At 43.8% G+C, this 24,439-nt stretch overlaps 1 protein-coding gene across 1 annotated transcript in view; it reads left to right on the top strand.

Moving 5' to 3' along the window:
- Window positions 1-24,439, top strand: part of CYP39A1 (cytochrome P450 family 39 subfamily A member 1) — a gene marked incomplete at its 5' end in the record, with an annotated part of 79,923 nt that overhangs the window by 15,435 nt on the left and 40,049 nt on the right. Inside the window, 5 exons of the mRNA XM_084624259.1 lie at window positions 148-243; window positions 642-730; window positions 1,510-1,597; window positions 3,995-4,047; window positions 11,602-11,869. Coding sequence (XP_084480385.1) covers window positions 148-243; window positions 642-730; window positions 1,510-1,597; window positions 3,995-4,047; window positions 11,602-11,869 — 594 coding nt within the window. The remainder of the gene's footprint in view (window positions 1-147; window positions 244-641; window positions 731-1,509; window positions 1,598-3,994; window positions 4,048-11,601; window positions 11,870-24,439) is intronic.

Raw genomic sequence — 24,439 nt, 5'->3', positions numbered from 1 at the left:
GGCTTCAATGGGAGTAAGATGAAATATTCTGCACATCATGCCAGGATTTCCCTCCCTCGCACAATTTTTATTCGACAAGACATTCTGGTAGCCAATTGGGCTTGCAGTTATGTATTCCTTTGCTGATGATTTGTGTTTCTCATTTAGAATTTTGTCATTCCACCTGGTGACTTGCTGATGGCATCGCCTTACTGGTTGCACAGGAATACAAAATATTTCCCTGAGCCTGAAACATTTAAGCCTGTAAGTTGTTTCTTTTGGGACATGTATTTTGCTGTGTTTTGCCCTGGGCTGGAAAAATGGAGCCATGTGAAGGGCTGAAAGGTCAGCAAACAGTGGTAAAGTGTGCAAACTCCCTAGAAGAACTTAGAGTCTCAGTATAAAACTGAATATATATTGCCTGTTCATGAAGAAAAATACTGCAATACCCCAATAATTCATTGGTCAGACCTTGCTACCACCCATCCCTCTCCTCTTGTGAGAGGGAACTGGAATTCATAACAGATTGCAAATAAACCCCAGCAACAATACAGCTTCATATGCAAGGATTAGCTGTGTAAAGTCATTTTTAGCCTGGAGAAATAAAGTTAAGACTATTTATACAAGGCTTATTTGGAAAAAAAATGGTTTTCTTCCCACAGAGTCGTTGGGAAGAAGCAACATTAAAGAAGAATGCTTTCTTGGACGGCTATTTGGTATTTGGAGGAGGAAAGCACCAGTGTCCAGGAAGGTCAGTGAAACAACTGGGGTTTTTTTATTCCTAATTCTGTGGAAAATAGCTCCACTGGAGGAGACTCCTCTTTTATCTCCAAAACAATTTCTTTTTGCACCAGTGATCAGTAGCGTGTCATTTCTGGGGGTCTGTCCAAGGTCAGTCTATTAAAAGACTGCACACAAAGGAAGAGAGATTAGTCTTTTGATGTATGGAAAAGCAGCGTAGAAGATCAGGAGATAGAGGAGGAGAAGTCAGAAGAGGAGAAGAGGAGTCAGAAGTCAGCTCAGCTCTTTTCTCAGCTCAGCCCAGTGTCTTTTCATCAGTGGAAGGTTATTTCAAATACAGGATGTGCCAGTTTGAGCTCATGGCATTGGAGTGGCTATAAAACATTCTCTGCCCTTGGAGTAAGGAATAATGCACTAATCTAAGGGCTTTTCTTCATGGGAAAGTTTTACAGTTATGGTTTACCAGATTGAGTGTCCACAGGGGAGGTTATACTGGTCTTAGGGGTGGCTTTTTCCAGTTTAGTTTAAACCCCTCCCCAAGCAACAAACTAAACCAAAACCAGCCCTCTACTACATGTCATTTGAAATTAACACCTAAGGTAACACTGAAAAAACTCCTCTGTTTAGATCTTTAACTTTCTTATCCCTTCTGCCCTTTGTGCGGAAACGGAAGTAGGATTTAAATGGGTAAAAGATACCAGGAAAAAAAACATACAATAGAATATGATAATTATACAGAAACAGTGCTAGGATCATGATGGATAAGCTTTGTCTTTCTTTTTCTTTCAGGTGGTTTGTTCTAATGGAGACTCACATGTTAATTATTATACTCCTTTATAAATATCAGTTTACTCTTTTGGACCCAATGCCAAAGCAGGTAACATCTGTCAGTATCTGCATCTATTTTCTTTAAACGCTTAAATCTTTTACCCTCAAAGCTTATCTACATGCAAAAGTTGCACTGCTATACTAGCATAGTGAAAGCAGTGCAGCCCCCCCAGCATAGATGCAGTTATATCAATATAGCTTATTCCATAGAGGGAGGGGAATAAATTATACTGGTATAGAGCACTTTTATGCTTGTATAACTGTATCCATACTGCAGGTCGTACTGGTATAACTATATAATTAAAAAAAAATCACATCCTTACCAAAAATAGTGATATTACTACACAGTGTGTAGACCAGGCCTCAGTTGGAATGTTTATCATTTTGTTAAAAAATGAATGATAAAACACATAAGGCCAAATCCTGCAGCCAGAGTCCCCCCTGAGGGGGAGTCAGCAGGACAGGCTGGCCCATTCCCACAGTCCTTTATGCGGACAATCTAGTTGGGTCTGGACCAACCTTCCTGACCCACCCACATTCTCCTTCACAGTGTGCAACTTCTCCACAGCCCCACCTTTCCACTCAGTGGCAACACCACTGTGGTCTTTTTGGTGCATGGGTACCCGGACTGCACAGGCTTTGTCCGATAGCAAGGGATCTAGCCAGCTAGTACAGGTGGACGCTTGGGAGCAATGTGGCATTCAAGTGTAATTGCTGACTGCTCAGTGCTGTCCCACACCAAACCTCTTAAGGTTCTCAGTAGTGCAGCACATGTACCACAATCTGGGGGCAAGTATAGAAGGCACTTCAGTGGCTAGGCCTCAAGAGGTGCTAGCCCTGTTGGGTCCCAGGACCCAACAGGGCTAGCACCTCTTGAGGCCTAGCCACTGAACATCACCAGGAACATCACCTGGCTAGCACCAGGAACATCACCACCTAGCCCTTATCTAGCACTTTTCATGAGTAGAACTCAATGCACTTTGCAAAGGATGTCAGTATCACTATCCCCATTTAACAGATGAGGAAGCTAAGGCACAGAGGTGAAACAACTTGTCCAAGGACACCAGTGGGAGATCTGGGACTGGGACCCAGATCTCCTGAATGCCAGTCCATTGCACTATCCACTAGGCCACACTGCCTCCTACCTAATAAGCACTCAGACACACATCTAAGTGAAGGGACATTTATCTGGGCTGTCAGAAAAGGGAAGGGTTGCAAATACTCTAGGTGTGCAGTGGCTTAAAGAGTTACATTTCAAGGTAAAACATTCCTAGTCTGGCCCCTGGGGGTATCCAGTCCAGGGTTAGGCCTATTATCTGGGGTGTCCTCTCCCTCCTCTGCTGCCTAGTCACCCTGCAACTGCTGTCCTGCCCAAGAGCAAGGAGATTTCCTGGGGCAGGGTCTTTCAAAGAGTTTCTCCTCTGTTGGCCAGGGGAGGAGGATGTGCCTGTGTCCAGGCTGGAAAGTCAGCAGGGAGGGGGTTGATGGGAATTCATCACACAAGTCTTTAATGAGGACTTTAGAAGGAAAATGTTCAGCTGGCTCTATTTACAATAAGGAAACAAACTTGTGTAGGCCAAAGATGGATTTGGATTTAAAAATCAGTGTCAAACCTTGTCATGGGGAACTGTTAACAAGTTCCTCAAAATGCTGCACTGTCGGACTGTGGTTATAGAAACCAGAGACTAATGGCTAGATCTTCAGAGGTGTTGGGCACCCACCATTTCACACTGACTCCAGTGAAAATGGTGGGTGTTTGGCACCCCTGAAAACCAGGCCTTTTTTATTGGTCATCCTAAATAGGGATTTCAGTATCCAATTCTAAGACACCCAGGTTTGAAAATTTTGGCCTAAAGTGTTAGTCTTATGCTTCAAAGGTATCAGAGAACAGACACCAACCCTCAAAATTAAGCTCAGTAAAGGCTCATGAACATAAATAACTTGCCAAACAAAACAGAATGTAAATGTATTGTATCTTCAAATTGTGATTGACTAGTAAAGGGCCTGATCTCATGCTGGTTTTACATGTTCTCAGTGAAGTTATGCTTGACAATATAACAGAGCAAAATCCATCCCAAGGGCACAGATTCTTACAGTGTAAGAGAGTAGATAGTGCATGGACCAGCACTCTGCTGACCTTGGTTCTATTCCTAGTTTGCTCCTGGGTAACCCTGGGCAAGTAACTTCCCTTTCTGTGCTTGTTTCCCTATCAGCCAAATGGGGATAATGATATAGACCTCCTTTGTAAATTGCTGATGAAAAGTGCTATGTAAGAGCTAAGTATTATTATTAATTACACTAAGGCACCTTTACACCAGTCCATGAAGTACTGTCAAATGTAATTTATTCCCACTTTATGGGCCTTTTACACTGCTCTGACCTTAATTTGTGTAAACTTAATCTGTATGTATATTTACAGGTTTCTATTGTTTGTGATTTTCTACAGAGTCTTCTCCAATTATCAAGGGTGTGTCAGCCCGATGGACCATGCAGGGTGCAGTATAAACTCAGAGAATGAAAGTTTATTTTATTAACTTGGTTTCCTGTACCAGCCACCTCCAGAGTAATGGACCATTTGACTTTTCTGATTTGGCATTTCCTCTGTTCCTTAATGAATTCACAGTTTTAACATTTTTAAATAGGAAAAGGTTCGTATGCTGAGAATGCTCAGTCATATCTTCAGATGGTGTAAATCTACGTATCTCCATTGATTTCAGTTGCCTTCAGTGAAAGCTATGTCAGTTTACACCAGCTGAGGACCTGGACATTAGTATCTAACCTAAGAACAAATTATTGTGAATGCAATGTTTTTGTGAGCATATTAATAGATTCCAAGGTCAGAAGGAACTACTCTGCTCATCTAGTCTGACTTCCTGTCTAAACGCAGGCCACAGAATTTCCCGGAAATACTTCCTGTTTGAACTACAGCATCACTTTTAGAAAAAGATTCCATCTTGATTTAAAAGTTGTCAATGATAAAGATTCCACCATGACCCTTGGTAAATTGTTCTAGTGATTCATTACCCTCATTGTTAAAGATATACTCCTTATTTCCCGTCTAAATTTGCCTAACTTCAACTTCCAACCATTAGATCTTGTTTTACTTTTGTCTGCTAGGTCGAAGAGCCCATTGTCAAATGTCTGTTCCCCATGTAGGTACTTATAGACTGATCAAATCACCCTTTAACCTTCTCTTTCTTTGAACCCTCTCCATTTTATCAACATTCTTGTTGAGTTATGGACACCAGAAATGAACACAGTAGCCCAGCAGTGGTCACACCAGTACCCGACACAGGTGTAAAATAACCTCTCTACTATTCAAGATTCCCCTGTTTATCTAACCCAGGATCACATTAGCCCTTTTGACCACAGTGTCACAATGGGAGCTCATGTTCAGGTGATCATCCACCATGACTCCCAAATCTTTTTCAGAATGACTGCTCCGCGGAATAGAGGACCCCATCCTGTAAGCATGACCTACACTCTTAGTTCATAAAAATATTACAGAAAATTCCCACTTTCAACACATATGCATCTATGAACAATCTTTAGGACTCTATCACTTTGGTCTTGCTACTCATTGCAGGGAAGAAACTGGTTTTCTCCTGTGACATAGGAGATCGGCTAGATATTTGAGACATATAGCTACTAGGACTTCCGCACTGAAATCAAAACATTGAATGGAAGATCCTACAGAGGTGACGAAATCCCGATGACAGAAGATTAACACCTTGCTGCAGAGGCAGCTAAACTTGTGAACATGGCATGGCTGTGTCCAGAGAACGAACACAAGGGGTGTTCTTGTAACTTAACAGTAACAAGTCACCAGGACCAGATGGCATTCACCCAAGAGTTCTGAAAGAACTCAAATGTGAAATTGCAGACCTATTAACTATGATTTGTAACCTGTCCTTTAAATCAGCTACTGTACCCAATGACTGGGAGATAGCTAATGTAACGCCAATATTTAAAAAGGGCTCTAGAGGTGATCCTGGCAATTACAGACCGGTAAGTCTAACGTCAGTACCAGGCAAATTAGTTAAAACAATAGTAAAGAATAAAATTGTCAGACACATAGAAGAACATAAATTGTTGCGCAAAAGTCAACATGGTTTCTGTAAAGGGAGATCATGTCTTACTAATCTGTTAGAGTTCTTTGAGGGGGGTCAACAAACATGTGGACAAGGGGGATCTAGTGGATATAGTGTACTTAGATTTCCAGAAAGCCTTTGACAAGGTCCCTCACCAAAGGTTCTTATGTAAATTAAGTTGTCATGGGATAAGAGGGAAGATGCTTTCATGCATTGAGAACTGGTTAAAGACAGGGAATAAAGGGTAGGAATAAATGGTAAATTTTCAGAATGGAGAGGGGTAACTAGTGGTGTTCCCGAAGGGTCAGTCCTAGAACCAGTCCTATTCAACCTGTTCATAAATGATCTGGAGAAAGGGGTGAACAGTGAGGTGGCAAAGTTTGCAGATGATACTAAACTGCTCAAGATAGTTAAGACGAAAGCAGACTGTGAAGAACTTCAAAAAGATCTCGCAAAACTAAGTGATTGGGCAACAAAATGGCAAATGAAATTTAATGTGGATAAATGTAAAGTAATGCACATTGGAAAAAATAACCCCAACTATGCATACAATATGATTGGGGCTAATTTAGCTACAACTAATCAGGAGAAAGATCTTGGAGTCATCGTGGATAGCTCTCTGAAGACATCCACACAGTGTGCAGCAGCAGTCAAAAAAACAAACGGGACATTAGGAATCATTAAAAAAAGGATAGAGAATAAGACGGAGAATATCTTATTGCCCTTATATAAATCCATTGAATACTGCGTACCAATGTGGTCCCCTCATCTCAAAAAAAGATATACCGGCATTAGAAAAGGTTCAGAAAAGGGCAACTAAAATGATTAGGGGTTTGGAATGGGTCCCATATGAGAAGAAATTAAAGATGCTAGGACTTTTCAGCTTGGAAAAGAGGAGACTAAGGGGGGATATGATAGAGGTCTATAAAATCAGGAGTGGTGTGGAGAAAGTGAATAAGGAAAAGTTATTTACTTGTTCCCATAATATAAGAACTAGGGGCCACCAAATGAAATTAATGGGAAGCAGGTTTAAAACAAATAAAAGGAAGTTCTTCTTCACTCAGCGCACAGTCCACCCGTGAAACTCCTTGCCTGAGGAGATTGTGAAGGCTAGGACTATAACAGGGTTTAAAAGAGAACTGGATAAATTCATGGAAGTTAAGTCCATTAATGGCTATTAGCCAGAATGGGTAAGGAATGGTGTCCCTAGCCTCTGTTTGTCAGAGGGTGGAGATGGATGGCAGGAGAGAGATCACTTGATCATTACCTGTTAGGTTCACTCCCTCTGGGGCACCCGACATTGGCCACTGTCGGTAGACAGGATACTGGGCTGGATGGACCTTTGGTCTGACCCAGTATGGCCATTCTTATGTTCTTATGGGTGTCTGATGTCTGTGTTAAGACAATCAGGGCACATCCAGCAGGGCCCTGTGTGTAACTGGTAGACAAAGGAGAGTGGGCGAGGATGGCTCAGAGAGCAGAGTATTGTGACTCCCTGGCTTCTACCAACAGGAACCATATCACAATCCTGCCTCTAATGCTAGGTCCCTTTGGGAATGTACAGATCCTATCTCTGTAATGCACATAGATAGAGACTGGTTTCAGAGTAACAGCCGTGTTAGTCTGTATTTGTAAAAAGAAAAGGAGTACTTGTGGCACCTTAGAGACTAACCAATTTATTTGAGCATAAGCTTTCATGAGCTTAAGCTCCAATAAATTGGTTAGTCTCTAAGGTGCCACAAGTACTCCTTTTCTTTTTATAGATAGAGACTGTATGCAGCAGAGAATAGTGCAGAAATGGTTTGTGACACAGTCATGGGGCACAGTACTCACCGCTTGTCTGGTACCTCCTCCTGGTCACTCTGGTGATTAGCTCTTGAGGCTGACACCACTTCCCATGGTCACACGCCGTCAGACCTTCTCTCTCAGGTCTGCAGCTCCTCTCTCATCCCAGGAACTGCAGGATCCTCTAAATGATTTAGCTCTCTGGCTAGGTCACTCAGCATGTTTCCCCCCTTCCAAGGTACAGTCCTTCAGATTCTCTGTCTCTCCCACTGTGACCTATTCACTGCCCCACTAGTGCCATTTCCCCAGTGACAGGTAGGGGAACCCAGGCCCACTCTCTACTCCAGGTTCCAGTCCAGGGACCCTCAACCCAGTAGTTCTAGGCTTTCTTGCCCAGCCCTCACTACTTCCCTGGACTGCTTCCTACCACGCCTGGCTCTGGGCATACAAACTCCAAACCCTTCTCCCAGGGACAGCCTGCAGCCTACATATCTCAGCAGCCACCCAGAATCCCTCCCTCTTCTCAGGGCAGGGAGTGACTGCCCTTTCCCAGCAGCAGCCCATCTGTGGCAGCTTCCTGTCTTGATAGGCCCCATCTGTTCCTGCACAGCTGAACCTGCTTGCAATCAATATCCTGCTCTCTGACTCTCCTTCCAGCTGCAGCCTGTAAAGTTAATAGGCCTATCTGGCCATCTTAACCCTTTCCAGTCCTGTGTGGGGTGGACACTGCATCACAGATACTTATTAACCAGATAGGATCATGATAAGTGCAATAGAAAAGCCCCTCAGGAAATTAATAATTTGGTGTTTGTAACACCGACAGACCCCCGTCGTTGGTGGGCAGGGTTGAACCTAGGACATCTGGAGCTAAATGCATGAGCCTCTACTGCATGAGCTAAAAGCCACGTGGCCCTTAGCTAATGCTGTAGCAGACTCATTAATCTCTAAGTGGTCTCGGTGCCACTAGAGGGGACCGAGGACCACACCCAGGAGATGTGTGGGTTAAATGTTCACAGCAGGTTCAAATACCTTTCCATGAAACCATCCTTAAGTGAGTACCATCCATCCTGTGCACTGAATGAGGCAGGGGTCCAATGGAAAAAAATGTATGTGAACATGGAATTAAAGGTTGTATAATTATGCATATGCACAAGGGGGCTGAAATAAGCTTGCACAGAAAACTTTAGTTCTGGCACTTCCTAACTTTTGAGTGTTTGGGGAGAGGAGGAAGCATAAGCAGAAAAAATAGCCCGTGAGAACACCACAGCCCCCATGTCTTTACTATCATTTCATCAAGCAGAATTCAGTAAAATATTTAGAAAGGGTAATACTGAGGCCTTGTCTACACTACAGGGGAAATTTTATCTAAGCTACAGAATTTGAGTTACATGAAATCAACTTAGCTTAGATCTACTTAACATGGGGTCCACACTACACAATCTCGATGGGAGATAGTCTCCTGTCAACTCTCCCTACTCTTCTCGATCCGGTGGAGTACAGGAGTCTACAGGAGAGCGATCTGCGGCCAGTTTAGCGGGTCTTCTACCACCAATGCATCTGTCGCCGCTCGATGATGCCCTAGTAAGTGTAGACAAGCCCTGAGAGACACAGCTTCACTATTCCTAAGCACAGCATGACAAAATACATGTTGTAACTTATGAGTGCGAGGCTATTATCAGGTTACAAATATGGAGTAAATTCCCTGAAGCCATTGGACTTATTCTAAATTTATGTTGTCTTAGCGTAGTTGAGAGCTCTCTCTACAATTTTGGATTCGGCAGTGAATGAGGTAGGTCAAATAGTAACCATTGTATACTGTGACACCTTCCCCTGGGGAAGGAATTGCGATGTTCCCCTGGTGTTATCTGCACTGGTGATCTGCTAGGTCACTCCAATCCTTGACTCTGGGAGCCAGCCTTACCTTTCTCTGCTGTGAGAACTCTGACTCCTGGGCTGTTCACACACAGCCTCTGTCATGCAAGATGCTTGGATCGTGCAACTGAATGACACTAGCCAATATCTCCGGTCCCAGACACAAACCTAGGAACCTCCGTCTTGTGGTGTCCAGTTATGCCTGCTGGATGCTGCAAGGTTATATGAGTTTGTCAATTTAACAAAGAAATTGATATGCTTGTTATCCCAAGGGGAATTGACAAGCTTCAAACCAAACGCACTGCTTCAGGTAAAATAAACAAACACATTTATTAACTACAAAAGATAGATTTTAAGTGATTATAAGTCAAAGCACAACAAGTTGGATTTGGTCAAATGAAATAAAAGCAAAACGCATTCTAAGCTGATCCTAACACTTTCAGTGCCTTTACAAACCTAGATGCTTCTCCCCACAGGCTGGCTGGTTGCCCTTCAGCCAGGCTCTCCCCTTTGATCAGCGCTTCAGTCGCTTGGTGATGATGTCTGTAGATGGAGGTGGAAGAGAGAGAGGAAGAGCATGGCAAATGTCACTCCTTTTTATCATGTTCTTTCTTCCCCCTTGGCTTTACCTCATCATAGTCCCTGACTGACCAAGGAAAGGGGAGTGACTCACTCGAGAGTCCAACAGATCCTTTGTTGCTGTCTAGGCCAGTGTCATTTGTTCTTGTGAGGCTGGGCTGGGTTTGTCCCATACATGCCCTGATGAGGTGTGAACTGCCCCTCTGTTCCTGGAAAGTTTTTGCCTGAGCTTGAATTAAGCCATGAGGATACGTTTTCAGCCTCATAACTCTATACATGAAATTACAACCTATAACATTACTATAACAACAATGCTCAGTGAATCATGAGCCTTCCGAAGACACCTGACATGACAAACTTTGCATTGGATACCACACAATCATAAGGATGAACATGGGGGTGCAGAGTGTTCCCCTGAGATACAGAGTGTCATAGGGATGTAGCCCTGACCCAGGTCAGGTGACAGGAATCAGGAAATAAAGTACAATACCACTGTCACTTGGCAGGTGCAGTATCCATTGACTCCAGTGACCATTTGTACATCAAGGGTCTGCTTAGTGGGCAGCAGGTGCAGTGAATGAGGCAGGGGTCCAACTCATTCATCAAAAACAATCAAAATAAATGAAAATTGGGCTTCAAACAGTAATTCTATTGCAACCTTAGCTATGGCGCAAGTTTACTATAATTAAACTATATGTTAAAGGAACATTATTAGGTTGCAAAGTCAAGCACTTGTAATATAGGAAATGCTGGAATTAAGGTTGCCTGTGCAGCAAAATATTTACATTTTTTCAGAGGTTTTTTTTAGGTTTTTTTTCCCCCACTTAAAACATTTCAATCAACTTTGACATGAATTTGCAAATCATTTCAGTGTCACCAAATCTGCATTTTTCAGTGTAAAAAGGTTTAGTTGAAAAATTTCACCCAGCTGTACAGACAGCTTAAATGCTAGAGCTCCAGGTATCCCATTCATGGCACAAGATCCAACTTACACACTGAATGAGGCAGGAATGCTGCAGAACTAATGGGAACTTTTATTCCTGTAAAAAAATCTGTGATTGTGTAACTAAAAATGGTCTTGGCATGCCTTTGCCCAATGGAGCAGCAGAGATAAAGCTGAACAGGCTGCCTTAACCTCACTTCTGAGCACTTCGCTTTGCAGTCAGTCTTAACATTCTTTTAACATCATTTAGTTTAAATAGAAAAATAATAAACCAACAACTCCCTCTCAACCTCTGTGCCACTAGTTCATGGGCGTTCGTGGTCTCAGGGTCTGGTTCCCTGAGGTTATTTTCCTAAAGCTCCAATAGCTGCAACAGCAACTACAAATCTTACTGAAAGCTGCTCTCAAGGCTAACTCTATGCAGTAGCATCACTGAAGTACTGCTGATAAGGCTTCTGGGAAATGTAGTCCCTCAGTCACTTGTTATACACATACCCAGTTTGTTATATATATATATGTTTGTGACTGAGTAGCTCACAGCTGTTGAAATAAGTTTCTAACCCTCTGCTTTGAAGACAGATAACAAACATTTGCAGCCTGAGCCGATTTAAACTGTTGTGAATCTCCTCTGACCCCTGATTAGAAAGCAACTCTCCCTCCCCTCCTTTCCAGAGTGGGCAGAACAACCCGGCTGTGTTTCTTGCCTTGGAATCTTGTCTCCATGGCAGTGATCAGCCAGTGGCATTGACAGGAAAAATAGGCCTTATCATCTGTCCTGGACTGAGCCTGGGCAATCTTTCAAGCTGGGAACGGCAGCAGCCAGTTCAAAGCAGCGGGAGGAGCAGCTCCCCAGTCAGTATGCAGGAAAATGGACATAACGATGGCTGTTGTGTTGGTATTGGTTCTGGGACTTCTTATGGTCAAGTTTGCTTTGTTTCAGCCAAGAAACCCAAATTCCCCACCTTGCATTAGTGGCTGGATCCCTTGGTTGGGAGCTGCATTTCAGTTTGGGAAAGCTCCCCTGGAGTTTATAGAACAAGCCAGAGTCAAGGTAAGAATTATAATAGGGTGCATGCATCTGTGTGTTGGGGGAGGGGGTGCCTGGGGCAGTATAGGGAGACAGATGAGGAACCTTTCTGCATTAAAGGAATCCCTTACAACATTAAGAAGATTTCTATCATTTTTATTGTAACACAGAAGCCTCCGGCTGAAATAGGTGATATGTGTGTCAACTGATTGGCAGGTTACCCTAGATACCTTGGACTTGATATTGCAATCACTGTTTTCGCACAATAGTACCTGAGCACCTGATCGGGACACACAATGCATGCAGCTTTTCTTTCTCAGCTGGGTACTGACCTGGGTTCCACATGAAGGGAAACACGTTGCAAAGTGCATTGGGACTGTAAAAGTTTGTGCGAGCTGATTGTATGAGGTATCACCTAATACACAGTCAGTAGTGCCAGCTGCATGTGTTCACAAACGATGGGCTGCCCCCCCGATCATGAAATTAAAAAAAAAAGGGGGGGAGATTTTTTATTTGCCTCCTTTTTGAGTCTTCAGGGTTCATGTTTTCAAGCTGTTCTCTGCAACAAGTTCTAGAAACTTGGTGGGGTTTATGTTCCCCCTCCCCAGCCCAGCCCATGAAACCTGAGATTAAAATATAATCTCATGACTCCAGTAGCTGGAGCTTTAAGAAAGACACCAAATATCGCAAGACTTGCAATACAATAAAACTGGCAACAGTGTTAGTTCAGGATGAATCACACAACAAGTTCATACAACCTAGCTGAGTGCAGAAAAATTCCCTGGCTTTTGAGTGCATAATATATCAACCTTAGTGTTACATAATTGTAAATCTCTCCCTCAGATCTCTTATTATTACATCTAATGTAAATCAAAGGGCAATATTAGAGCAGATGCCTGCTGCCATCCAGAATGATTCATTTTGCAAAAGAGTTATTTCCAAAACATTCACTTTGAGGACTGAAATTTTCCTACAGTTTATTTCTTGCTGCATGTGATTTCTTTTGCAGGAAGTTGGAGCAATATCCGTTTAGATACTTAAGGTTGAAGCTAGAGACTGGGCGTGGATTAGATCTCATTGAGGATTAGTGATTTTGGTTGAAAAACAAGTTGTTTGAAATGAACAAAGGCAATTCAGACCAAGAAGTTGCATTAGAAAACGTCTTTAACATTGAGCAGGAGTTGTCCTATTAGACTCACGGGCTTGATACTTATTTACACCAAGGCCATTTTACACCACCCTGGCATTGTAAAAGGGCTTTAACATGGGAATAAATTACATTTATACTTGTTTTAAGGCTCCTTTACACTGTCAGCATGGGATAAAGCATCCTTCAGGTAAAGGAGAATCAGGCTCATTGGGACTACATTAAAGTTAAGCAATGCATAAGGCTTTGGAGGATCAGGGCCACAGACACAATTCATTGTGCATTCCTGCCCAGCTAGCTAAAGGGATACTGGTAAAAAAAATTCTGGAATAAAAGTCATGAAAATTTAGTTCAAGTTTTTCCCTTTTATTGAAATTCAAAGCTATGATGCAAACTTTATTTAGATTTAAAAAATGAAGAAGATGCCTACACATAGCTCAAACTGCCTTCAAAATAGTATCGCATAACCCCAGCAGCATTCAAACAAGTATTCTGCCAGTTAGACACTTAGAGACTTGTTTTGATCCCTTCATCCATAGGCGCTGACTGCATGGATGCTCCAGGGCTGGAGTACCTATGGAAAAAAAATTAGTGGGTGCTTAGCAACCACAGGCAGCTAAGCTTCCCCCCTGCCCCCCCCCGGCCCCCGTGTTTCCTGCCTGCCAACAGCCTCACCGATCAACTCCTCACCCTCCCTCCCAGTACTTCCTGCACACCGCTGAACAGCTGTTCTGTGGTGTGCAGGAAGCGCTGGGAGGGAAGGGGAGGAGTGGGCTCCGTGAGGGGGCAGGAAGAGGCTGGGCAGGGTTGGGGCTTGGAGGAAGGCGTGGAGTTGGGGCAGGCCTGGGGTGGAGCAGGGGTGTCAAGCGGCCCCCCCCCTCTACCGCCCACATGGAGAGGAAGTGGGCGCCTATGTCTTCATCATTCTGGGAAGCATCCCTCAGCCCTCTCCAAAAACCCTATCAAACAGATGTCTATTGCAGCATGCCTGGAAGATCACCAGCTTAACCAGGCTATTTCACATCAAGGGAGAGAGAGTAAATTCCAGAGTCCTGGAGCCCTCACAGGAAGTGCCCCTGCCACTACCCCTGACTCTTTTATAATGATAGCAAGTGTATCTGCCAATCATAGCTGTGGCAGTATGGCATGGGGAGACATACAGTCTCTGGTAGGTAGGTTCCAGGCCATTTAGAGCGGCCTAGGTCAGAACCTTTAGATGCATTATTAGGTGCACACTGGTTTAAAGACTACAGTTTCTATAAAAAATAACAAGGAGTCCTTGTGGCACCTTAGAGACTAACAAATTTATTTGGGCATAAGCTTTCGTTGGCTAGAACCCATTTCATCAGATGCATGGAGTGAAAATACAGGAGCATGTATAAATACATGAAAGGATGGGGGTTGCTTTACCACCTGTAAGGTCAGTCTAATGAGATAAATCAATTAACAGCAGGATACCAAGGGAGGAAAAATAACTTTTGAAGTGGTAATGAGAGTGGTCCATTACAGACAGTTGACAAGAAGGTGTGAGTAACAGTAGGGGGAAATTAAGTTTAGATTTTGTAATGACCCAACTACTCCCAGTCTCTATTCAGGCCTAATGTGATGGTATCCAGTTTGCAAATTAATTCCAGTTCTGCAGCTTCACGCTGGAGTCTGTTTTTGAAGTTTTTTTGTTGAAGAATTGCCACTTTTAGGTCTGTTATTGAGTGACCAGAGAGATTGAAGTGTTCTCCTACTGGTTTTTTAATGTTATGATTCCTGATGTCAGATTTGTGTCCATTTATTCTTTTGTGTAGAGACTGTCCAGTTTGGCCAATGTACATGGCAGAAGGGCATTGCTGGCACATGGCATATAGCACATTGGTAGATATGCAGGTGAACAAGTCCTTGATGGTGTGGCTGATGTGGTTAGATCCTATGATGGAGTCCCTTGAACAGATATGTGGATAGAGTTGACACCGGGTTTTGTAGCAGGGTTTGGTTCCTGGGTTAGTGTTTTTGTTGTGTGGTGTGTAGTTGCTGGTGCGTATTTGCTTCAGATTGGGGGCTGTCTGTAAGCAAGGTGCGTGAGGTAATATCTTCTATTGGACCAACTTCTGTTGGTGAGAGACATAAGCTTCCAAACTACACAGAGTTATTCTTCTGGGCCTGTTGGGTTCCGGGATGTGGGTGGGTACAAGCCCCCCCATGGCTAAAGGCCCCTCCCCCAGCCTCAGGAGAGGTGCCACTTAGTCTGGGATTCAAATAGATACAGGGGACAACAGAAGAAAAAACAAGGACAAGTGTGAGGATCAAAGAGTTAAAAATAGGGAATCTGAAAGAGACACCATGCAGAGAACCCCAGACAGCACCCACCGCTCCTCGAAGCTGTCAAGGGAGACAGCGGACGTGGTCCAGAGGAATTCTGCCCGGATACCTGAGCAGAGAGAGGAACAGAAATAGGCCCCACAGTCGCAGAGAACCCCCTCGGCCAACATCCTCTCCCTGCCAGGGGAAGGTACTAAGAGCATCACAGCTAAATACAAGATCAAACAGATAGTTTAGCACAAGTAGTTAGCACATGGTCTAATCTAAGAGACCATTCAAGGGTGAAGCAGCCAATTAATACCGTGTAGTCATAGGACAAAAAGGAAGATTTTGACAACCTCAGGGAACTGATGGGTACGATCCCCTGGGAGAATAACATGAGGGGGAAAGGAGTCCAGGAGAGCTGGCTGTATTTTAAAGAATCCTTATTGAGGTTACAGGGTCAAACCATCCTGATATGTAGAAAGAATAGTAAATATGGCAGTCGACCAGCTTGACTTAACAGTGAAATCCTTGCTGATCTTAAACACAAAAAAGAAGCTTCCAAGAAGTGGAAGATTGGACAAATGACCAGGGAAGAGTATAAAAATATTGCTCGGGCATGCAGGAGTGAAATCAGGAAGGGCAAATCACACTTGGAGTTGCAGCTAGGAAGAGATGTTAAGAGTAACAAGAAGGGTTTCTTCGGGTATGTTAGCAACAAGAAGAAAGTCAAGGAAAGTGTGGGCCCCTTACTGAATGAGGGAGGCAACCTAGTGACAGAGGATGTGGAAAAAGCTAATGTACTCAATGCTTTTTTTGCCTCTGTCTTCACGAAGAAGGTCAGCTCCCAGACTGCTGCACTGGGCAGCACAGGATGGGGAGGAGGTGACCAGCCCTCTGTGAAGAAAGAAGTGGTTCAGGACTATTTAGAAAAGCTGGATGAGCACAAGTCCATGGAGCCGGATGTGCTGCATCCGAGAGTGCTAAAGGAGTTGGCAGATGTGATTGCAGAGCCATTGGCCATTATCTTTGAAAACTCATGGCGATCGGGTGAGGTCCCGGACGACTGGAAAAAGGCTAATGTAGTGCCCATCTTTAAAAAAGGGAAGAAGGAGGATCCTGGGAACTACAGGCCAGTCAGCCTCACCTCAGTCCCTGGAAAAATCATGGAGCAGGTCCTCAAGGAATCAATTCCGAAGCACTTAGAGGAGAGGAAAGTGATCAGGAACAGTCAGCATGGATTCACCAAGGGCAAGTCATGCCTGACTAATCTAATTGCCTTCTATGACGAGATAACTGGCTCTGTGGATGAGGGGAAAGCAGTGGATGTGTTGTTCCTTGACTTTAGCAAAGCTTTTGATATGGTCTCCCACAGTATTCTTGCCAGTAAGTTAAAGAAGTATGGGCTGGATGAATGGATGATAAGGTGGATAGAAAGCTGGCTAGATTGTCGGGCTCAACGGGTAGTGATCAATGGCTTCATGTCTAGTTGGCAGCCGGTATCAAGCAGAGTGCCCCAAGGGTCGGTCCTTGGGCCAGTTTTGTTCAATATCTTCATTAATGATCTGGAGGATGGGGTGGATTGCACCCTCAGCAAGTTTGCAGATGACACTAAACTGGGAAGAGAGGTTGATACGCTGGAGGGTAGGGATAGGATACAGAGGGACCTAGACAAATTAGAGGATTGGACCAAAAGAAATCTGATGAGGTTCAACAAGGACAAGTGCAGAGCACTTCGGATGGAAAAATCCCATGCACCGCTACAGACTAGGGACTGAATGGCTCGGCAGCAGTTCTGCAGAAAAGGACCGAGGGGTTACAGTGGACAAGAAGCTGGATATGAGTCAACAGTGTGCCCTTGTTGCCAAGAAGGCCAATGGCATTTTGGGATGTATAAGTAGGGGGATTGCCAGCAGATTGAGGGACGTGATCATTCCCCTGTATTCGACATTGGTGAGGCCTCATCTGGAGTACCGTGTTCAGTTTTGGGCCCCACATCCCACAAGAAGGATGTGGAAAAATTGGAAAACGTCCAATGGAGGATAGCAAAAATGATTAGGGGACAGGAGCACATGACTTATGAGAAGAGGCTGAGGGAACTGGGATTGTTTAGTCTGCGGAAGGGAAGAATGAGGGGGGATTTGATAGCTGCTTTCAACTACCTGAAAGGGGGTTCCAAAGAGGATGGATCTAGACTGTTCTCAGTGGTAGCAGATGACAGAACAAGAAGTAATGGTCTCAAGTTGCACTGGGGGAGGTTTAGGTTGGATATTTGGAAAAACTTTTTCACTAGGAGGGTGGTGAAGCACTGGAATGGGTTACCTAGGGAGGTGGTGGAATCGCCTTCCTTAGAAGTTTTTAAGGTCAGGCTTGAGAAAGCCTTGGCTGGGATGAGTTAGTTGGGGATTGGTCCTGCTTTGAGCAGGGGGTTGGACTAGATGACCTCCTGAGGTCCCTTCCAACCCTGATATTCTATGAAGGTCGATGGGCTACTGATTGTTGTAATAAGCCATAAATCAGGTGCCTTTATGAAGACCATGATTTTTAGGGCTAGTCTACTCTGGCAACACTAAAGCACTGCCATGGCAGTGCTTTAACGTGGCTTGTGTGGTCATGGCGCAGCTCCACGAGGGGCATAGCCCACCTCCACAAGGGGCATAGCTCCCAGCGCTGGGGCACTGTTCACACTGGCGCTTTATAGTGCTGAAACTTGCTGTTTTTTAACATCCCTGAATGAGAAAGTTGCAGCGCTGTAAAGTGCCAGTGTAGACAAGCTCTTAGTGTCTCACAAAGTTATGAATTTAAGCACCAGGCTCATCTTTTGAAAGTGTTTAGTACCTTCTGGCTCACCTCCCTTCTCTGGGTTTGCCAGTTGCACAACTCCTGCCTCCCAGGGAGTAAACTATAGACTACCTACCTCTATAATCCCAAACAGACCTCCTTATTACCAGGAATGACTACAGACTACTTCCTATAGTCAGGGGCGGCTCTACAAATTTTACTGCCCCAAACAGTCGCCACTGAATTGCCGCCATGCCCGGAAGAGCGGCGGAGCTGCCGCCCAAAAGCTGCCGCGGCACGAAGACCTCAGCGGAGCTGCTGCCCAAAAGCCTGGAGCTAGCCCTGCTTATAGCCTCTTTCTGCTCTCAGCTCCTGTGCTTTATACAGGCCCTCTCTGTTCCTGTTCAGCTGAGTCACACGATTAATCCCTGCTCCCTGGCTTCTCTTCCAGGTGCAATTAATTGGCCTACCTAGCCACCTTAATTTCAGACCTTGTGTGTGGTGGATACCCCATCACATCAATAAAAGATATTACCTCACACAAGCCTTGTCTTGCTAATATCATGGGACCAACATGGCTACAACAACAGTGCATACATGTTCTGCAGGTAAGTCAGGAGAGTTTGTATCCTGTGCCAGGTGAAACCAAAAGAGTACTTGTGGCACCTTAGAGACTAACCAATTTATTTAAGCATAAGCTTTCGTGAGCTACAGCTCACTTCATCGGATGCATACTGTGGGAAGTGTAGAAGATCTTTTTATATACACACAAAGCATGAAAAAATACCTCCTCCCACCCCACTCTCCTGCTGGTAATAGCTTATCTAAAGTGATCACTCTCCTTACAATGTGTATGATAATCAAGTTGGGCCATTTCCAGCACAAATCCAGGTTTTCTCACCCCCCCCCAACTGTGATTATCATACACATTGTAAGGAGAGTGATCACTTTAGATAAGCTATTACCAGCAGGAGAGTGGGGTAGGAGGAGGTATTTTTTCATGCTTTGTGTGTATATAAAAAGATCTTCTACACTTTCCACAGTATTCAGAGTAACAGCCGTGTTAGTCTGTATTCGCAAAAAGAAAAGGAGTACTTGTGGCACCTTAGAGACTAACCAATTTATTTGAGCATAAGCTTTCGTGAGCTACAGCTCACTTCATCAGATGCATATCGTGGAAACTGCAGCAGACTTTATATACACACAGAGAATATGAAACAATACCTCCTCCCACCCCACTGTCCTGCTGGTAATGGCTTATCTAAAGTGATCATCAGGTAGGCCATTTCCAGCACAAATCCAGGTTTTCTCACCCTCCACCCCCCACACAAATTCACTCTCCTGCTGGTGATAGCCCATCCAAAGTGACAACTCTTTACACAATGTTCATGACAATCAAGTTGGGCTATTTCCTGCACAAATCCAGGTTTTCTCACATCCCCCCCACCCCCATACACACACAAACTCACTCTCCTGCTGGTAATAGCTCATCCAAACTGACCACTCTTCAAGTTTAAATCCAAGTTAAACCAGAACATCTGTGGGGGGGGGAGGTAGGAAAAAACAAGAGGAAACAGGCTGCCTTGCATAATGACTTAGCCACTCCCAGTCTCTATTTAAGCCTAAATTAATAGTATCCAATTTGCAAATGAATTCCAATTCAGCAGTTTCTCGCTGGAGTCTGGATTTGAAGTTTTTTTGTTTTAAGATAGCGACCTTCATGTCTGTGATTGCGTGACCAGAGAGATTGAAGTGTTCTCCGACTGGTTTATGAATGGTATAATTCTTGACATCTGATTTGTGTCCATTTATTCTTTTACGTAGAGACTGTCCAGTTTGACATTATGTCATTATGCATTAAGTCATTATGCAAGGTAGCCTGTTTCCTCTTGTTTTTTCCTACCCCCCCCACAGATGTTCTGTTTCATATTCTCTGTGTGTATATAAAGTCTGCTGCAGTTTCCACGATATGCATCTGATGAAGTGAGCTGTAGCTCACGAAAGCTTATGCTCAAATAAATTGGTTAGTCTCTAAGGTGCCACAAGTACTCCTTTTCTTTTTCCACAGTATGCATCCGATGAAGTGAGTTGTAGCTCACGAAAGCTTATGCTGAAATAAATTGGTTAGTCTCTAAGGTGCCACAAGTACTCCTTTTCTTTTTGCGAATACAGACTAACACGGCTGTTACTCTGAAACCAGGTGAAACCAGTGGCTGGAGAGTAAGCTGCATATGTTCTACTTAGGCTCATCCTAGCAATCATGGTGTTAACTTTTGTGTGCTTGATCTTACAACCTTAATGTTGTCTAAATGCTAATCTTTTTGCATTGATTTGTGGCACAACAGGTCAAATTAATACGCACTTCCTATCTTCAAAGTGTCTGAGCAAGCTCTGTAATTAAGCCTTTCTAATATAGTGAAGGAAGGTCACACCTTTGAGGATGTTTAAGGGAGTTGTTGAAATAAGCTGCCACATCTCAATGCTTTTATTAACAAGTATTTAAATACAATATCTTCAGTGAATGACACGAGCCCTTGCAGAGCTCCGACTCAGTCACGAAACAATAAGACACATATTATCAGTTCATAGAAAAGTGGTACATTATTATGAGGGGTAGCACGTGATTAGGTATTTAAAGACTGTGTTGCAGTTAGAACTGGTTGGAATTTTTTTTTTTCCTGCAGGAAATTTTGACAGTTTATCAAACAGTAAGAAACACCACACTGAAAACTGTTCTGTTTTCAGCTACCAACAACTGACAATTTTCACCCCAAACCAAAACATTTTCAACTAAAAATTGAAAATGTTTCAGCTGAAAATTATTGGCTTCCAGGTTTCTGGGGTTGTTGTTGGTGGTGGTCTTTGTTTTTTTTAAAATAGGAAAACGTGCGCTTCTGTGAAAATCTTTGTTTCGTCAACATCTAGTTTTCCATGGGAAAAAAAGTTGTTGATGGAATTTTTTTTTACTAGTTCTAATTGCAGTGCAGATATCCAGGATAACACAGCTATGGTTGCACATGCAGTCTTAACTTTAGCGCTTCATGACTCAAGTGCTTAACCATAGAAACTTAACATCTTCTAAACATGGTGGGGAAAGGCAGTTAAAGGGAATTTTGCAGTTTTTAAAGAGAAAAGAAATTACATATGCAAAATGGTTTGGCTGGACTGCACTGGAATACTCACCCTCATTCATGGTGCATCACCCAGACCAGTGCAAGGCCTAGAGAGCTCATAATTGCACTTAATTTCACAAAGGCCCTGTCTCATTCCAGGCAGCTCAGGTGATCTGTCTGTTCATTACCCAGCTGAGTCAGCCAAACATCCTTGCATAGCACACGCCTTCCTCTGGCAGCTCAGACGCGGGTACCTCCAGAGCTCCAGTTTGTTTAGGATTGTCCCTAGCCACGTCTGGTGGTGATGGATCTCTTTTGTAAAGGACATAGCTATGGGAAATGGGAGAGCAAATCAAAGCTTTTATGTGGTGGTTTCTTATTCATTGGTCATTCCCCCTGAGGAGGACATAAAAGGAGAGATGGAAAATGGTGGAACGACTCAGCAGAAAACACCCCTGGTTTAGTCAGTAAGATTGTTTTCCCTCGGGGGATAGTGTTCATAAGAAATTAAAGAGAAAATTCCCAAGCTGGGGGTTCAGCCATGACCTCTGACCTCTTGATATACAGCCCAACAGCATTCTCTCACAGAAAACTTCTCTTACAACCTTACCCATGGAAATCGGTGTCAGAGGAAGGGCAACGGAGCCAAAGTTAACCCCGTGGCCACTAGGGCCCCTGCACCCTATCACAGAGGGATTCTGGGTGAACACCTGGTTGCACTGAAGTGAATGGGAATTTTATCATTGACCTAAATGGGACCAGAGGATGTCAGCCTTTGTACCTTTTCTGAAATTTTAAAAGAACGAGAGGCTACTTCAACCTCCCTCCCCCGTGGCTCACATTCACCAAAAGGTCTAGAGCAGAGGTATTATGATCAGCAAGGAGGGCGATCCAGTGTAACTATTCCTGCTAATGCCCAGCACATGTTGCAATTGTAATACATAAAATTGCAATCTTGGCAAGTCACAGATTATTACAAGTGTCAGCCACATGCTCTAGATGCCATAAAAGGCATGCAGATTAAACACTGCCCCTCTCTTTAATAATTTACAATCTAAGGGCCTGATCCAGAGCCCATGGAAGTCAATGGGCCATGGAAATCAACAGGAGTGTCTCCCATTGATGCTAATGGATGGATCAAGACCCAAAAATGCAGATACAAATGAGAAAACCCAGGCTGGCAGACCCAGAGACAGGAATTTTACCATTGACCTCAGTGACCAGGATGTCACCCTTAGATTAGATAAGCAGCATGGGGTAAAGGGTAAAAGCACCAGTATGGTATTTGATGAAACAAAGTTTGTTTGGCAGTACGCTAACTATATATTCTAACTAATTCAAGTATCAAGGACAACACCATCATTTTAATCATAAAAATGATCTTTCCCCCACCCTAATCAGCGAGGTATTCTGACATAGAAAATTCTGTAAAATCCAGTTACATGGTTACAGACTGTACATCTGCCAAACCCTTTCATACAATAACCCTGAAACGTTAAACCTGGACATGCTGCCCTCCCTCCCCTTAGGTGACATTTGCAGCATGCACAGAATTCTTGTACGAGGGAGGCAGACTTTTTTTCCCCTGCAGAAAATCTGCTGCAGTTCTGCCTTTTGCCTCCCAGAGACCGCTGTGGCACCAGAACAGCCTGAGCTGGCTGAGGCTGACTGGTCAGGTGGGCAGCTGCAAACAGCTAGTAGGCGGGTGGCTGGTGCGTTTTTTCCTCAAGTGAAAAGTCACAGCAACCGTCTTGGAGGTAAAGTTGGCCACACAGGGCTGCTGAGGTCACAGGGCCACACGGGGACGTGGGGGGGGTGGCTTGAGGCAGGGCCACGGGGGGGGGGCGCTGAAGATGCTGTGCCTAGGGGCGCGTAAGGTGTAAATCCGGCCGTGCCAGTAGATGGCTGTTTGGTTGCTTATCTGAAGTGAGCTGGTGGCCCCATCCAGGTTTTCGTGGCTAGGTAGACATCAGCTTTAGCTGAATTCTCTCAAGAGAAAAAAGGGCTGACTAAGCCTGAAACTATCTTCTCATCCACAGGGTGGCCTGGAGGAAGCTTGTCCTGCTGCTAATTTCTTGTAGATATTGGAGCTAGCCAGAAAATGGGGAGTAACTTTTGCTCTTTCTCCCTTTTGTGGGAGAAAAGTGATCATTTTTAATTGTGGTGGGCACCAAGTAATTTTATCTCCCAAATTACCAAAAATATTTAGTCTAGAGAAACAAGAAATGGTTGGCCAACTCTTATGAATTCCCTCTCTCTCTCTCACTGACAATTCAGGGATGTGACTCTACTCTTAGCCCTGGTCTACACTGGGGGGGCAGGGCGCTTGGATCGATCTAAGTTAAGCAACTTCAGCTACGTGAATAACGTAGCTGAAGTCGACATACTTAGATCGACTTACCGTGGTGTCTCCACCGCAGTGAGTCGACTGCTGCCGCTCCCCCATCACTCCGCTGGCGCTGGAGTACAGGAGTCGATGGCAGAGCACTCGGGGATCGATTTATCAAGTCTAGACTATACGGCATAAATCGATCCCGCTGGTAGTATGAAGACATACCCTGAGTTACAGGGGTTCTTTTACATACTTTAGGTGACAATAAAGACCAAGCAAAATAGCCATCATTCATAACTGTGATGATTTTATTAATAAAGAAAGGAAAAGAAAACATTAAACAAAACACAAATGACAGAACACTAATTATAAATTGGCTACTTCCATTGCAATCTCGTTTTTATGCCTCTGTGGAAAGTTTTTAACAGAGATTACACTTTTGAGGGTGAGCCCACCTTTGATGGGCATTTTGCTCTTGGTAAATTGAGGCCCAGGTCTTCTCTCCCAAAATTATTGTGAGGCCAGTCTTAGTATCTCATAGGAAACTAAAAGCTGTTTATGGATGGACAAAATTTTAAGGGCCGATGGATCCTGTCACGTTGTCATTGATAACCTAAACCAGTTTATAAAAAGGCAGAGTAAGCACTCTTAACTAACTCCTATCAAAGTTGTTTAAATCAGTTGCTTAGAAGAAGCCATTTAAGGAGTTCTCTTAAAACAGGCCACTTAGCAAATATCTTAAATCCAATTAAACCCACTATTTCTCTGTTTACAAGTGTTTAGCCTCTGTCTCCTCTCCAGAAATATATGGTCTAACCATTTGGTGATTAACAGGAGAAGCTGTCAATATTTTAGATTACAGTATCATTTCAATATCCCAATAAAATCATTACAAGAGTTTTCTAATCTAATCCCTTGGCAGTGTTTTT

Source organism: Lepidochelys olivacea, assembly GCF_965140295.1.
Source record: "Lepidochelys olivacea isolate rLepOli2 genome assembly, chromosome: 3".
Classification (NCBI taxonomy): Eukaryota; Metazoa; Chordata; order Testudines; family Cheloniidae; genus Lepidochelys; species Lepidochelys olivacea.
Note: the sequence above shows the minus strand (reverse complement) of the source record. Positions and strands in the feature narration are given on the sequence as shown.